Source organism: Aspergillus bombycis, assembly GCF_001792695.1.
Source record: "Aspergillus bombycis strain NRRL26010 chromosome Unknown contig00080, whole genome shotgun sequence".
Classification (NCBI taxonomy): Eukaryota; Fungi; Ascomycota; class Eurotiomycetes; order Eurotiales; family Aspergillaceae; genus Aspergillus; species Aspergillus bombycis.
The window spans coordinates 137,595-153,725 of record NW_019170082.1 but is presented as its reverse complement, the minus strand read 5'-3'; the positions used below and the strand labels follow the sequence as shown (position 1 = coordinate 153,725).

Sequence of the window (16,131 nt, the reverse complement as noted above, 5' to 3'; positions counted from 1 at the left end):
AAGATTCTCTCATCTGAGCTCGAACCAATCTATATTCAATAAGCTTCACCAACAACACCCCCAAGCTTGGTTTACGGTTCGCCAACATGGACATCTGGCAGCGAAATGTTCGTATGATACATCATATCAGCGAGATACTGGACCTCGACTCCGCAAAATCAGATACAGTCACCGATCTCATCGAGCTCATTGAAGCAATGCGAGAAGGTCTTACTCAAGTTAACGAAGAATTCCGGATCGCAGACTCCCAAATCAATATCCTATTTCTTAATAAACTAAAGACACGACCAGAATGGAAGAGCTGGGCGACGGATATGCTTCGTGATAGTCGATTGGGCTCTTCAAATTCCCCAGACAAAATGACGTTTCAAGAGCTTTCAGAGTTAGCTATGAGACACGAAAAAGGCATGAAGGGGAAGAAGAAACATATCCAACATTCGCGGAGTAAAAGCACACCTTATTCTTCTCTTGACGTATCTTCGGATTCTCGAAAGCTTACACAGGAGGAGATAAACGCATTCGTCGTCCAGCAGATGAAAAGAGATGAAAAGGCGCCACGACACAATGAAACTATTAGGCGGCACAGCAAAAAGCCCAGTCAAGAGGAGATTAATCAGTATGTTGTCCAGCAGATGCGTCGGGAACAAGAGCGCAAGACCAGGATGAGAAGCCACAGTCAGCCGGAGCCGAGAGCGCAAGCAACCCCAGTGCGATCAATGCCCACGCGCTGTACTTTCTGCGGCGAGTCGTCTCACCAATACAATAATTGCTGGCGTCGCTTCAGGGTGGCTGTTGAGGTACCACATGGCAACTTTGTACCGAAGCGTGTCGAATTTAGGACAGAAATTCCAGGCCAACCTCCTATGTATCGATCGGGATTTAGTTTTGTTTAGGACCGTTTCTTTTGTCTTCTCCGAGTTCGGTGATGATGAGGACATAAAGCCGACATTACACTTGGATACGGTTACACAAACTACTGCTTCCCATATTTATTTGCGTGGAATCTCGGGTAAGATCAACTTTCAGCTACAGATGAATATTCAGCTGAGTGTTTTAGGAACACAAATATAGCATACAATATCTGCTTTTGCCGTTGTCCTTTTCTCAAAAAGGTGGTTTGCGTTCTCCAGTTTTCACTCAAGGCAGACCTGTCGGTCTGTGGTGAGCGATAGTTGGGAACCCTAGCTGGCGGTTCATTAGTTCCTTGAAAGCCGGGTCATGTCGCAAAGTAGCCTCTACGACTGGCCCGTCACCCTCCAGCTCCAGCTCCATCTTCCGCAATCTCGCTTGGATTGCCACACAAGCATCGGCCCACGCGCAAACCGTACCCGCTAGACCTTCATGTAGGGAGAAGGGGCGGTCAGGCATACGATAAATGTTCTCGGGCGAGTTGCTGTAAGGCGGCGTCTCCCGCGCATGTAACAGCAATGTTAGCGCTCTAGACAAGAAATAGTCGCTTGAGAGATTGTCTCTTAAGCATTTAGTCTCGATTGCCTCGGTTCGCTTTATGTAGTTGCGCTTCGCCGTCTGCATCATTTCCACATCGTACTCGAAACTGTCGTGCATGAGTAGCAGCGGCAGTGCATTTCCAGCAATGCCATGACACAAACTGCCACCCTTCGATAGCAGTCCTTCCCTCCAGATACTTTCAGCCGCTAAATGAATGGCTTCGTCCCATTCGGGTTCCCAGTACTCAATGACCAACGGGCTTCTTCTTGCACATGCCATGAGAACCAATAATCCAGGGCTACCATGACATAACTGGACAAGTGGAGATGAATGGCGGGAAGATGGAGGAATGCGTGTGGGAAGGTGTCCATGATTAGCAATACATATCTTGCATAAGCCTGTGATAGTACCCGCTATCCAAGGGAGATATTTACGCGAAGTGTCATCATTGACTTCTTCGGCATGACAAGCAAGGATAATCGCAAGAACACCGGCTACGAAGTATTAGCTCCGAAAAACCCTGCGGAGAACTTGCTTTTCTCTGTGTACATACCGATGCCATGAACACTTGAGCTCTCAGTCAGTACGTTGAGTCTTGTGGGGTTTTTTTTTCATCGGGGAAGGGGGTAGGATACATTGGCTGGGGTGAACACTCACGCTCCTAAATAAAACCGGGCTTCCTTCCACGACCACATCAGGGGCAATGCATCCTTCTCTCCGTGCATTTCGATGTAATTCTTCTGTCCTTGTCTTCCAGCGTCGACTATCACATCAACAAGGTCAGGTAGAGCATCGAAAACAGGTTGTAGGCGCCTCCTTGTGTTCTCATCGAAGTGCTGAACCCGGAGATTGAGGATGGACCATAACAATCCAGGCCGACCGTAAATAAGCTCATCACCTCCCATCATTTTATCTCCCTGAGGCACCAGGGGTCCATTCTGGATTGCCAGCCTAACCGCATCTCCAAGACAAGTAATGTCAGCATCAGAGATTACACTGCCATCCGTAGCTGCTGCTAAGATGCGCATCAAGGCCCCTGTTACTGGGGACAATGAGCCTAGAGGCGACAGCCAGCCTGGTTTCAAAGGCAAATTTGGTCCATGTGACACTATCCGCTCCCTCGCTAGTTTACCGAAATCGATAGGAGCCTTGCCTGGCTCTATCAAGGATAGAGCTTGACGCTCAAGCCGCAGGAAGGCGAGAGCGATCCCTGGGATGCAGTCAGCGAGATAGGCAATGGTAATACTATAGATACCTCAAAGGTGTTCTGTGTATACGCTTGACGTCGTCGGTTCTGGAATGGGGAGTCGACCGTACCTGCTACTCCCAAGTACAAACCGGCACTACCCCACTCCGCTGAAGGAGGGCAGCCTTGCTGCATCAGATGAGTTCCATGATCAACGGCTCCGCGAAATTCATGGAGAGCTTTCTGCAAATTCGCTTTGTTTACCTGTAGTGGCTCCAGCATGTTTGGATAATACTGAGGGGCATTCATGATGGCGGCAAGTGGTTTGATCATACCCAGGTTGTGAGAGAAGTTTAGGGTGCGAGATTACTTGCCTATGGGAGTTTGGCTGGGTCACAAATGTGGGAAAGATTGTCCAGTGGGTGGAACGGGCCTTTCTTGCAGGGGTAACTTTTCAGCTGTTGATGCCTTACGAGTACTTATCCTTGTCAAGTATTAAGCGACGTCAGTGGCAGGTGAGCTGTCCAAAATATATAGTCTTGTGGAGAAGAGAGAAACATTGTCAGTTTTTGTACTTACTATCTTGCAAAATCAGATGAGTTATGGATATATCATTACGTAGACAAGACTCTGTATTATAAGGAGTATAGATTACTTGATTTGTTTACTATTGTTCACTACTACTAGTACTAGTAGTATATCATGATATTGCCGGTAGTTGGTAGGTACTACTAGTTCACCTTCCAGGAACAACTTGTTCTGGTGGGGCCGAACTTAACCCTAATGGGAACTCAGCACCTGAGGCACCGAATAAATCTAATAGGGATAGTATTACCGTTCCCGGATCAACCATAAACCGCCGGCGGGACGACGTTTTCTCTGCTGCGTTCACATCATTCCGGACTCTAGAATACTCGGCGGTCCTCGAAGTGCCCCTCGGGGACAATCAAGTATTAAAGGAGAAACGTTGTTTCCGATTTCGCCCTCAGAAAGTCAGTGCTTCTAGACCCTATTCTGGTAATGTCCCTGCCACGGTTTTTCCTATCTGGGTCCTTCCTGTATCTTGCTTGACTCGTAGTCTCTGTGATGGCATCCGTGCTATTTCTGTCCCGCGTGGTCTATTATCCCAGTGCTTCACACTTGTCATATACCGATTTGCAGCTTGCAATCACATCAGATTAAATCAATGTTTGATATTTGCTCAATTAACTAATAATGGTAAATAGTCCTGTGACCGGCTCGGCCGGCCCAAGGTTTCAACATGCCTGCTGTACATGGGGATTTAGCGTCTATGGTGATGCCTGCGGACCAGGAGCTGCTACCAGATATCTACCCTCGGCAGGTTACCCTTCGCGATCGCGTTACGGTCGCGACCCTGGTACCTTTTATGTCGCCCGATGATGTGCCCCCGTCTCTGTTGGGCTACCTATCAGACCAATTAAATAGTGAGATTGAGAAGGGCGACACCTATGCTATGATTGACCCTATTCCGTACAATGAGTTTAAGCACTATTGGTTCTCTAACTTCGGTGCTATCATGCTCCTCGGGGATATCAAGCATACACAGGATGTCAAAGCCATGGACAGGCCGGGAATGAATTGGCCCAAGATCTGTCTGGGCAGCTTTACCGTCAGACCAAACTACCCTGGCCGTAGTAGTCATATCTGCAATAGCATGTTCCTTGTCACCGATGCCTCTCGGAATCGAGGTGTGGGCCGACTGATGGGGGAAGGATACCTAGAATGGGCTCCAAAACTGGTCAGTACCAACTGCACTGATGAATTCCTCCGTGAACGCTCTGTTAGCCCAGTGTCTTGCCGTTATGCGATTGGTTGCGGATGTATCCGAAGTCTCATATATCTGACATTCTGCAGGGGTATACATATGCCATGTTCAACATAGTCTATGAGAGTAATGTTGCCTCCTGTCGCCTTTGGGATTCTTTAGGGTTCAAACGGATCGGAAGAATACCAGGAGGTGGTAGACTCGCCTCGAATCCCGGACAGTATGTGGATGCGATCATATACGGCCGAGATTTGGGGCCCGAGGGTGAGGACGCTGTTACTCAGGATCGCTTTGACAAGATCCGGTATTATCTGAAGCATTCAAAATACCCTAGGGGCGCCGACAGGGCCGAGAAGAGCCGGCTTAGAAGTGCAGCAACCCACTATAAGCTGATTGGGGGGCAAGATGGTGAAACCGAGAAGCTGATGCTGAAAGACAAAGAGGTAGTGTCGGATCCACAACAGCAGTATGATATCGCTCGGGAGATGCATGTTCAGCAGCATGCCGGCATCAATAAGACTACAGCCGCCATTGCAGTCAAGTACCATTGGGTCCGGATCAAGGAAACCGTAAGCAGGGTCATCCGAGATTGTCCCCAGTGCAAGGAGACACTCAAATCGCCCTTAGCCAACGGACTCTTCAAGAATGATGATATGATAGAGGAGGAGGATCAAACAAGCAGCCGCGAGAGCGAGCCTAGTATGCCAACCAGCGAGAACATGGGAGCAAACTCGCTCATGGACCATGTATCTCTGGATGCCCATCAAAGCCAGAACCCTTTTGTCACCACCCATCCATCCGTTGTTCCGGGATCAGTAGATTCCATCAGCGACTACGTCATGCCTCTCGACCCCCAAATCATTGATATTCACCAGCAACTTCCCAGATTCCAAACCCATGATGCTATGACCGACCCTTACACGCACGGCCCTCATGGTTTGTCTAGCTCTCACTTTGATGATGATGTGCGACATCATGCTGCGAGTGATTACCATATGATGGTTGATGACCCATCTGATCCAGATCCTGGATCGGCGCTTCATCAGGATGCACTTGGGCTAGTACATTCACAAGTAGGTGATGTGCATCACCACGAACAGATACTGGCCAAGTATCAGTATGTAGGACAACCAGATGATGACTTGGACTTTACGTGATGTGGCTGCCTGCTTGCACCTTTTCTTTTCCTTTTTTCCAGCCCATTTCTATCTGATTTGATTTTCTCTGCACTTTTGTTTTGTTTTCTGGGGCATTATCGTTACGGCATTTCTTGACGGCGTTTATATAAGTTGGGCTTGCGGCATTGTGGATTATCGGATAACTACGGTGGTGGATATCTGTATTATTAGCAGTATGATAGAAAGTGACGCGATAAATTATATGTAATAGACCGATAAATGATTCTCCAGGCAGGTTGATAAGGGATGTATACAGTGCTGATTACTACTAGTTAGTATAAATTGCTTGAGGGGTTGTAGGGTTGCGGAGACGCGGTATGATTGGTCACCGCCTCAGTGCTTTGGCGACATCGAGAAGCTCGGGGAAATTTTGGTCGAGAGCATTATTGAACACCCCCGAGCTGGTAACTTTCGGCGTCACTTTCCATCTCCTGTGCGTCTCTTATTCTCTACCGGTCTTTACCAGCCTTACTTGTCGGTTCTTTTCGAAATAAATTAATCAAAATGGCCTTCGCTGGCCAGGCACCCACTATCATTGTGCTTAAGGAGGGTCCGTTTCTTGCCCGCATTCTGACCCCCTCCACTGTGTGTCCGACGTGTTTTGTTCGCTGACTTTTCCACGATTCATAATTGCTTAGGCACGGATGCCTCTCAGGGAAAGGGTCAGATCATTTCTAATATCAATGCCTGTGTTGCCGTGCAATCTACCATCAAGAGCACTCTCGGCCCGTATGGAGGGGACTTGTTGCTTGTTGACGGCAACGGCAAGCAGACCATTACGAACGATGGAGCGACAGTAATGAAAGTGTGTTCGACTTGAGTTCAATACTCTAACTTCCATCGATGGTGTGATACTAATACGTGACGAAACTAGCTCCTGGATATTGTGCACCCCGCCGCCCGCATTCTCACGGATATCGCCCGATCCCAAGATGCCGAAGTAGGAGATGGAACAACATCGGTCGTTGTTCTTGCCGGTGAAATACTCAAGGAAGTTCGTGAACTGGTTGAGCAAGGCGTGAGCGCACAGACAATCATCAAGGGTCTACGGAGGGGAAGTGCTATGGCCGTCAACAAGGTGAAAGAAATCGCAGTCGACATGATCGAGGCTGCCGGAAGCGAGGAGAAGAAGGTTGAAACTCTACGACGATTGGCCGCAACCGCCATGAACAGCAAGCTCATTAAGCGCAACTCGGACTTCTTCACCAAGAGTAAGGGCTCCCGTGGGACTGGACGGAAGCGGATACTGACTATGTGTAGTGGTGGTGAACGCTGTGCTCTCACTCGACCAGGATGATCTTAACGAAAAGTTAATTGGAATCAAGAGAGTCACCGGTGGTGGCCTGCAAGATTCCCTCTTTGTCAACGGTGTTGCCTTCAAGAAGACCTTCTCTTATGCCGGTTTCGAACAGCAGCCGAAGTACTTCAAGGATCCCAAGATTGTCTGCTTGAACGTCGAACTAGAGTTGAAGAGTGAGAAGGATAACGCCGAGGTGCGTGTCGAACAGGTGTCTGAATACCAGGCCATCGTCGATGCGGAATGGCAGATCATCTACAACAAGCTGGAGGCTATCTACAAGACAGGGGCCAAGGTTGTTCTTAGCAAGTTACCTATCGGTGATTTGGCTACTCAGTACGTATTTACTGTGATGCGCCTGCTGTTACTAGTCTATCTAACCGTGATCTCAGGTATTTCGCTGACCGTGACATCTTCTGCGCTGGTCGTGTTGCCTCGGACGATATGGACCGGGTGTGCCAGGCAACTGGAGCAGCCACCCAGTCGACATGCAGTGACATCCAAGAGCGTCACTTGGGTACTTGCGGCATCTTTGAGGAGCGCCAGATTGGTGGTGAACGCTACAACCTGTTCTCTGAGTGCCCTGCCGCCAAGACGTGTACCCTTGTGCTACGTGGTGGTGCGGAGCAGTTCATTGCCGAAGTCGAGCGGAGTTTGCATGACGCCATCATGATTGTCAAGCGTGCTCTTCGGAACACGACCATTGTTGCAGGTGGTGGTGCTACCGAGATGGAGCTGTCGAGCTACATGCACGGCTTCGCCGACCGCAACGTGCCTCACAAGCAGCAGGCAGTTGTCAAGGCATTCGCCAAGGCCCTGGAGGTGATCCCTCGTCAGCTGTGCGACAATGCCGGCTTCGATGCGACTGACATCTTGAACCGTTTGCGCGTGGAGCACCGCAAGGGCAACGTCTGGGCCGGTGTTGACTTCGATAACGAGGGAGTCCGTGATAACATGGTGGCATTCGTGTGGGAGCCTAGTCTGGTCAAGGTCAACGCCATCCAAGCCGCAGTGGAGGCCGCTTGCTTGATTTTGAGTGTAGATGAGACTATCAGTAAGTATCCACCGTTCTTGCTTAACCCTCTATGCCTTTTGCTTTGTTTGTTGGATTTCTATTGGCTGACACGAGCACGTTTTACAGAGAACGAGGAGTCTGCCCAGCCCCAGGCACCTGGCCGTGGACTTCCCCCGGGTGCTGCCCAACGGGCTCTTGGTGGAGGCAGAGGACGCGGCATGCCCCGACGGGGCCGGTAAATTTAATGCATGAGAGGAAGGATGCGATGTGGTTTGTGATGATGTTAGAAAACAAAAGCCATGCAATAGTTAGAATCGCAGCCCGGTACTTTTATTTGCTATCAATAATGTTTTCATGTTCATAGATTGATGGAGAGGTGGACATCTAAATATGATTTTCAAAAAAAAAAAAAAAAAGAAGAGAAAAGAAAAAGAAACTACCAAGTACATGGATCCTATACCTATTCTGGACCAGCTGTAAGTCATGGATGGCTTTCGGATTCTTAAGCAGGGTAAACAAAGTTGACGACATTGACCCACTGTACTGTGAGGCTCAGTAAGGCTGAGCAAGGAGGGGGAAAAAAAAAGTAAAAAAAAGAAGTGAAAACAGAGGATTTATTGATAAGATACCGAGGAACTCTGAGAGCCGAACGCTGAGGAAATTGGCTGAATGAGGCAATGTGGTATGGAGGATGCTCTTGGCTGGCTGAAAGACGGTGCGTGCGAGCCACTTTTCCTTCCTATCCAGGACTACTAGTACAGGGGGAGATCTCGGAGTAGCCGACGGTATGCAGCAAGGTCGTCGATGATCTGCGGATATATCAATTTTCACGCCTGTGAGGTGCCATTCTCTCTCTGTCTCTCCCCTAACCTTTTTCTCTTTTTCTCTTCTCCCTTTTCTCCTTGTCTCGTTGTTCTTTGTCCCTTCTGGTACAATTAAGGGCCTTTTTGTATTAATTGAAGATAATTCCGATCACTAAAAGATATTTCCGCCGTCCTTTTTCCTGCTTGGATAATCCACACCCGCTCCCAATCAGTGCGTGTTTCCTTCTCCACATGATCTCGGCGATTTGTAGGCTGCATCGTTCTTCGGTCGCTCTTTCGTTCGTTCACCACCACAACCTCACGCCCCTCTACTGTCTTACGTCTCGCTTCTGGACTCTTGCTGTCGTCGTTTATATCTGAGACTTATCACGACCCCGCCAGGAATGTCCTACTATCCCCCTTACTCGGGAGCTCCCGGCTACCCCCCGCAGCAACAATATCAATATCCGCCGCCCAACTACGGCGCCCCCCCTCAGTAAGGCTACTCAGTACTTTGCGTGTTTATCCTTCAGCTGCTTTCGATATTGCTTGCTCTGAGCTTGCTGGTGCTAACTCTATATAGACCCATGCATCATCAACAGTCGTCTTACGGCGGCGGGTATCCCGGTCAGGCCTATCGTCAGCAACAACCTAACAACGCATATGGATATGGCCAACCATCTCCTCAGTCATACGGCTCGCACCACAATGGTTATAACGTATGTTAACTACGATGGCGTCCGGCTTTTCCACTCCTTTTCTCTTATCTTATCTCATTCATATATTCTTCTTTTGCGGATGTAAATGGTTGACATAGTTCTTTAGAGCCCGCAGCAGAATTACGGCCCTCCCAGCGGAGGCCATATGTATCAACAACAACAGCAGCAACAACAACAACATGGTATGTCTACCCTTGTGTCATGGTGTCTTTTACCAAAGTTTGCTAGCTTGGTATTCTGACTGCGCAATAGCCTACCAGAACCACTATAATCAAGGCAGCCATGGTGCTCCAGCCCCTCCGCCCAACGAACCGGTCTCTTTCGGTCAAGGCGCTCCCCAAGAATACGCCTACCAGTACTCACGTTGCACTGGCACGAGAAAGGCTTTGCTGATTGGTATCAATTACTTCAATCAGAAGGGTCAGCTGCGCGGATGTATCAACGATGTCAAGAACATGTCAACGTACTTGCACGAGAACTTCGGCTACCCTCGTGACAATATGGTGCTTCTGACGGACGACCAACAGAACCCAAAGAGCCAGCCAACAAAGGCCAATATTCTGCGGGCCATGCATTGGCTAGTGAAAGACGCCAAGCCTAACGACTCCCTCTTTTTCCACTATTCTGGTAAGTCTGTGGTGGACCTTTGCTTCTCAGCCCGTAGTCTGACCAGGAACAGGCCATGGTGGCCAGACACCCGATCTGGATGGTGATGAAGACGACGGATACGACGAAGTCATTTACCCCGTCGATTTCCGGCAAGCGGGCCATATTGTTGACGATGAGATGCATCGGATAATGGTCAATCCTTTGCAGCCGGGCGTGCGATTGACAGCCATCTTCGACTCGTGCCACTCGGGCTCCGCGTTGGATTTACCGTATGTCTACTCGACACAAGGTATCCTCAAGGAGCCCAATTTGGCCAAGGAAGCAGGACAGGGTCTGCTGGGAGTGGTGTCGGCGTACGCACGGGGCGATATGGGCAGCATGGTCTCGACAGCTGTCGGTTTCCTCAAGAAGGCAACCAAGGGCGACGAGGTGTACGAGCGCAACAAGCAGACCAAGACGAGTGGAGCAGACGTCATCATGTGGTCAGGCAGCAAGGACGACCAGACCAGCCAGGATGCTCAGATTCAGGGACAAGCGACCGGTGCAATGTCATGGGCGTTTATCACCGCCCTCCGCAAGAACCCTCAGCAGAGCTATGTGCAGCTGCTAAACAGCATTCGGGACGAACTGTCGACCAAGTATTCACAGAAACCGCAGCTCAGCTGCAGTCACCCACTGGGTAAGTCGAATAGATACGATCTATTATAATTTCATTCTGACCGGGCATAGATGTGAACCTGCTTTATGTGATGTAAATATTTGGGCTTATGGATGGTTCTTTAGGCACGGACTTTGCATCGGGATAGTACTGACATTTTACGCGGAAATGCTTTTCTTTTTCTTTTTCTTCTGTTTTTGCCCCATTTTCAAAACTCTCATTGCTTTCTTCCCGAGTGCTTCGTTTGTTTCCTATGGTTTTCTTGACAACATTCATTTGCATGGAGTCGGACAGGACACGGGCTTAGTTGGGTCGCATATCTTACATGCTTCTAATTCACTTCTACAAAACAAATCTGCAATTGAAAATTATATGCAGTGACACACGACTAAGGCTATACTCAAACCATTGCAGAACTCCAACAACGTTAAAATCACGTGGCATTCTTGAAGCAGATGAGATGCCACTGGCGTCATAAGTTTTATTATTGGTTTCCTTGCTGCGTCGTTCCGGCTATGCCTCGTTCCGGTCACCACCTCCAAGAATCGATCTTCTACATCCAGGCTACAGAATGAGAGTAATGTTCAGATAATTTCATAGAGGAATGTTTCAGCCGAGTCTGGTCTCCAGCCCGATGACTTGGCATGCTGTCAGTCAGTAACAACACTCAAAAAAGCTCACATTGTCTCCCAAAAGAAGGTCCTCAGAGAGAAACAATCGTGTGGAACGTGTTGCTTTAGAAGTTATATATTGTATAGCCACGTCTGGTTGGTTGATCGTTGAGTACCATCAAACTACTAAGTATCACCAGCAATGAGTGGATCACAAGAGGCTGGGCTTACAAGAGGTTATTGTTCCACTGGGAGTCATTCTAGACAGAAATTGGAGGTTGACATGCGCTTCAAAGAGACGAACGTTGAGACTTGAGGATCGTGCATACCTAACTGTATACGGGGCATATTCGGCGCTACTATACTGCTACTGTATGGAGAGGGAAGATGGCCTTTGTCAGACGTCAAGAGGAGATTATGAAAATCTCTGATGACTACAGCATGTTTGCTTGAGTTTCTGATAACGAAAGTCATGGCAGCCTTCTAGTGACCTCCCTCAATGCGTCTAAGTGCTCGACAGGAGCAGCTTTAAAGCCAGAGTATAACTCTTCCAGTACTACAACGGCCTCCTAGGTCAAAAACAATGAAGGCATCCATTTGAAACTCCCATGTCTTGGAACAGGCAGTCGAGGCTTAGGGCTTGTTATACTTGCATCGATCTCGATGAGAAAATAAGGCAGATAGCTATATACTTCAATAATATTTCTCTCCCAATGAAGCACTTGGAAAGGGTATATGCGAAAATTTGGAACTAGTTGACCTGCAACAGTTTTGGCCATCTCAATGATACGTAAAGAGAGAGAGAGATGTATAGATCAGGTGTCTTGGATCTTCACTCGTTTAGAAAGCAAGCTAACCTGTTATGTCTTAGTTGAGATTACATAAAATCAGCGATGACCTCAGGCATATAGAGACTATTCTACACAGAATAACAGTACACCCGCTGCTTTTTTCGGTCAGGCATTCGAGGAGCTATTGAAACATAACCTGTCTACAGAGAATACATGATTTGAGTTTGATACTCGAGAACCTGGCCTTAATCGCTTCTTTTGGACTATGGTGCCTGAGGCAGGAGCATAACAGGATGCATAAACAATCAAGGGATGCATAGGTTTATCCCCCAGTAGTTGTACCTAGCAAATCTTTCAGAACCCGCCATCTCGTGCAGCTTCTATTAGCTGATGCAATTGGCCATGCTTCCCCACCGAGTAGATCGGCGGACCGGCCAGGTTTACTCAGAGAGGACCTCAACCCGGGCAGGGGCCAACTCCAAAGGTCCGTCTTGGGTCCATGAGACACCCTTTCTTCCCAGGGGTTGGGAGGAAACTAATGGAACTGGGGCACCCACACTGAAGCACTCAGCAATGAGGCAAGCTCTATCGGACCAAAGGAATCTGACACCACAATTGTTTGCGAGCATACCATGGCCCATTGCCAGTTATCTGTGGGACTGCCTTGGGAGAAGGTAAGCCACCTCATCGCGTCTGGAAATTGAAAATAATATTCATGCTAAATCACTGGGTAAACTCAGTCGCAAACGAACGCTCTACATGTGGAAACTGTTCGCAACTGCGTACCCGGTAGAATTCCGGCATATCTCCCAGTACCGATCAATGAAGATCGAAGGGCCCAGACTGGCAATGCGAGACTATCTGGAACTCGTGAAGAGCGATTCCCTGAAATGGCAGTTGGTGCTAAATTTGGCTGCTTCGTTCGCCAGAGTGCCAGATCTAGTGGGCATATCTAGCATCCGAAACCTTGCTGCATTGGAAGTTGCCACGCCTCCACATGCTGAAACACTTGCAGACGCTACAGAGACGCCTGTGACGGCATTGAGTGATCGGATCATCCGAAGTTGGAGCGAGCTGGCGCAGACTTCGGGTGCATTCGCACACCTTCGAGTTCTCAAATTATGTCACCAGGACTTGTCGGGTGTTGTATTGCGTTATCTGCGCGCTTTCCCATCCTTGCAAGTCATTGTTGCGTATGGCTGTCCAGGTATCCACTCCATGTTTACAGATGGCTTGGAGATAGACGGATGGGAGTCTCGACCGGGTCAAGGAGATAAGCCACCAGAACTCTACGAATTATACCAAGCTAGCATTACCAACATGGACGGAGAACCACCGGTTATGGACCAGGGGGGGCCGATTCTCGATTTCCAGATAGGCCAGACTAACCAAGAATCCAAGAGAGTGCCCACCAAGACAAAAACTCTATATTTACATCGCACGAAGGCGGCAAATCGGATACCCACCGAGAACTCGGCGCTACATATACCGACGAAAAGGTGTAGGGAAGAGGCCTCGGCCTCCGGTGAACGCCAGAGGCGGTCGGGTCCGAAAAGGGCTGTGATGAGAGACCGCAAAGCCAAGGACCTCGGAGAAGTCTTGGGGAATTTCCTCTAAGCGAGCGGCTGCAGGAGTGTGGGAAGCCAGAAGTGGGCTTATGTGCAGACGTCACTGCAGGAGGGACTGGCACAGGTCACAATGATTGGCTATTGTTTGTCGCTGTGGGAAATACTGTATCCATATGCAAGTGGATGTTGATCCCTGGGGGCATGGACTGTGTACTGCGTATACGTAGTATGCAGAAAGGGGAGGGGGGGCAAGAGAAGATTAACGAACCATGGGGGTTTCAGGCGATGAAGTAACAGAGGCATTGTTCGTATGATTTTATGACGCCATGGCCACCTGACGCTGATTGGCCATTGCCGCCCGCCAACCAAACATCGTCAATTCCCCGCAACCCCGTGATTGGCATCGATCGTGCTCTCGCAACTGCGATAGCTGTGCGGATAACCTGATCAAGTGGTTTTTATTCTATATATGTGATTTATACGTGAATATACCGCATTCTACGCTAGTGAACTCACGTATCATTCAACCCAAACTTCCTCGTTCGACACAGTCAGCGTCTCAGGGGAAAACTTCTGGAACGCTATCGCCCGGCTCAACCATGTCGGACCACCAGCTAGGTGAACCGGTTGCAGACAATTCTAGCGGGTCGAACGTTGCATCTCCTCGATCCAGCACGGATTCTCGCTCTCCGTCTGCGCGCAGCCAGTCGCTACGACTCTCGCACGTCTCTCCCAACCATCAGCACCGCCACAGCCTCAGTGAAAGTCTGCGCGGGGCTCCAAATTCCCCACGTAGCCGTCGACAGCCGTCGCTCACACAGGCTGCAATTCAGAGTCTGATCGACAACCCGCCGGCTCCCAACCATGTAAACCCTGCCTTTGTAGGTCGCGACTGGAGAGAAATTTCGATCGGAGAGCTGGTTAGCCCCACTGATTTGAGGTTTGTGGAAATTGATACGGGCATTGAGGATGCGACTAATGTGAGTTGCGATCCATAACCGAGAGTAAAGAAGTGGGATCGAGGTTTGACAGCAACTAGGTCCTGATTGATTCCGATGCTCCTGTACTTTTGATTCGCGAGACTCCTGAACACAAGACTGCTGTCGGCACTTTCGATTACTCGGATTTAAATGCGTACCTTCTCCTCGCTGCGGGTCTGACACAGCCCGACGAGAATACCCGTGCTTCTTATGACGAATTGGCCCGAAAGGCCAAGGAAGGAATCAAGATACCATTGAAAGATGTAAAGGACCTCGGCAGGAAAGAGCCATTGACGACGCTTCCGGCGTCGGCCAGCGTGATGGCAGCTGTAGAGACGTTCGGAGGAGGCGTTCATCGGGTGGTGGTGGTCGACGAGCGTAAACAAAATGAGGTAGTGGGCATCTTCAGCCAATTCCGACTGGTCAAGTTCCTATGGGAAAATGGGCGCAGTTTTCCTGTGATTGATCAGCTGTATCCGCAGGCGCTGCGGGATTTGAAGATAGGATCTCTGGAGGTGATCTCCATCAAGTAGGTTTACTTCTCGACCTACAGTTAGCTAGTCTAACCTGCGTATAGCGGAGACAAGCCTCTATCGGAGGCTCTGCATCTCATGAACAACGAGGGCATCACATCGGTCGCTGTGGTGGATAACCATACCAACGTGGTGGGCAATATATCTCTGACGGACGTTAAGGTATGAAAAACCGGACATGGCTGGCGAAGAGACAGTAGGGCTAATTGAACGGACAGCTCTTGACGCGCTCATCGTCGCTTCCACTCCTGCACAATACATGCACTCATTTCATCTCCGTGATTCTTTCCACACGGGGTTTAGTGGATGGCAAGGACTCTTTCCCAGTGTTTCATGTGAATCCAGGATCGACGTTGGCTCATACCGTTGCGAAGGTGGTAGCCACTAGATCCCACCGGTGAGTCTGCTATCTTGTCCCTACGAAGCTAGCTCTTGTTAATGGACTGAAATAGACTATGGATCACCGATCCGTTGTCTCCTTCCTCGTCGGGACCACCCACTCCATCCCACTCAGCCGTGCATCTCCCTCTGCCTACTAACTCAGGGAACACGCATTCGCCTCCCTCACCTACTCCCGGTAGCGCCGGCGTACAGCCCTCTCAGCAGTATGTGCCTGCGGCGCCGCTTACACACGCGGCGTCCACGGGGCTGCCGCACACCGTTGCGTCGTCTATCCCAGCTTCCGCTCTTCCGGGGGCACGGCTTTCCGGACGCCTGGTGGGGGTGGTTAGCCTCACCGATATATTGAATCTGCACGCGCGGGCCAGCGGGCTAAGCCCGGCCGATCCCGCAGAAAGCCGTAGCCGCCGGCGACGCAGCAGCAGTTCGAGCCTCAGCGTGCGACGCAGTGGGGAGATAGGGCGGGAGTTATTCAGTCGGTAACTCCCGGTCGGTCGATCGGGACTAGGAAAAAGGAAAAAGGCACATCCACCACCACATTCGTTCTCT

General features: G+C 49.6%; 7 protein-coding genes across 7 annotated transcripts; 6 read left to right on the top strand and 1 right to left on the bottom strand.

Annotated features, from left to right (window-relative positions):
• Window positions 1–86: 86 nt before the first annotated feature.
• Window positions 87–893, top strand: ABOM_007542 (uncharacterized protein; the record flags this gene model as incomplete). The annotated part of the gene is made up of 1 exon (XM_022534671.1): window positions 87–893. One exon carries the CDS (start codon window positions 87–89, stop codon window positions 891–893), a length of 807 nt encoding a protein of 268 aa, XP_022386597.1.
• A 244-nt stretch (window positions 894–1,137) lies between these two features.
• ABOM_007541 (lanthionine synthetase C family protein) lies at window positions 1,138–2,944 on the bottom strand (the record flags this gene model as incomplete). The annotated part of the gene is made up of 4 exons (XM_022534670.1): window positions 1,138–1,943; window positions 2,003–2,016; window positions 2,107–2,659; window positions 2,767–2,944. The coding sequence occupies 4 exons, from the start codon at window positions 2,942–2,944 to the stop codon at window positions 1,138–1,140; spliced, it is 1,551 nt and encodes a 516-aa protein (XP_022386598.1).
• A 952-nt stretch (window positions 2,945–3,896) lies between these two features.
• On the top strand, window positions 3,897–5,578 carry ABOM_007540 (putative histone acetyltransferase Spt10; the record flags this gene model as incomplete). Its single annotated transcript, XM_022534669.1, has 2 exons — window positions 3,897–4,436; window positions 4,511–5,578. The coding sequence occupies 2 exons, from the start codon at window positions 3,897–3,899 to the stop codon at window positions 5,576–5,578; spliced, it is 1,608 nt and encodes a 535-aa protein (XP_022386599.1).
• Window positions 5,579–6,103: 525 nt separating this feature from the next.
• Window positions 6,104–8,150, top strand: ABOM_007539 (chaperonin-containing T-complex subunit CCT7; the record flags this gene model as incomplete). The annotated part of the gene is made up of 6 exons (XM_022534668.1): window positions 6,104–6,149; window positions 6,238–6,404; window positions 6,474–6,810; window positions 6,860–7,232; window positions 7,289–7,950; window positions 8,038–8,150. The coding sequence occupies 6 exons, from the start codon at window positions 6,104–6,106 to the stop codon at window positions 8,148–8,150; spliced, it is 1,698 nt and encodes a 565-aa protein (XP_022386637.1).
• A 968-nt stretch (window positions 8,151–9,118) lies between these two features.
• ABOM_007538 (caspase family protein) lies at window positions 9,119–10,797 on the top strand (the record flags this gene model as incomplete). The annotated part of the gene is made up of 6 exons (XM_022534667.1): window positions 9,119–9,210; window positions 9,298–9,433; window positions 9,540–9,615; window positions 9,686–10,060; window positions 10,113–10,721; window positions 10,772–10,797. The coding sequence occupies 6 exons, from the start codon at window positions 9,119–9,121 to the stop codon at window positions 10,795–10,797; spliced, it is 1,314 nt and encodes a 437-aa protein (XP_022386636.1).
• Window positions 10,798–12,675: 1,878 nt separating this feature from the next.
• Window positions 12,676–13,719, top strand: ABOM_007537 (uncharacterized protein; the record flags this gene model as incomplete). The annotated part of the gene is made up of 2 exons (XM_022534666.1): window positions 12,676–12,776; window positions 12,843–13,719. 2 exons carry the CDS (start codon window positions 12,676–12,678, stop codon window positions 13,717–13,719), a joined length of 978 nt encoding a protein of 325 aa, XP_022386622.1.
• Window positions 13,720–14,269: 550 nt separating this feature from the next.
• Window positions 14,270–16,065, top strand: ABOM_007536 (protein sds23; the record flags this gene model as incomplete). The annotated part of the gene is made up of 5 exons (XM_022534665.1): window positions 14,270–14,650; window positions 14,710–15,179; window positions 15,228–15,345; window positions 15,402–15,580; window positions 15,636–16,065. 5 exons carry the CDS (start codon window positions 14,270–14,272, stop codon window positions 16,063–16,065), a joined length of 1,578 nt encoding a protein of 525 aa, XP_022386603.1.
• Between the last annotated feature and the right edge of the window lie 66 nt (window positions 16,066–16,131).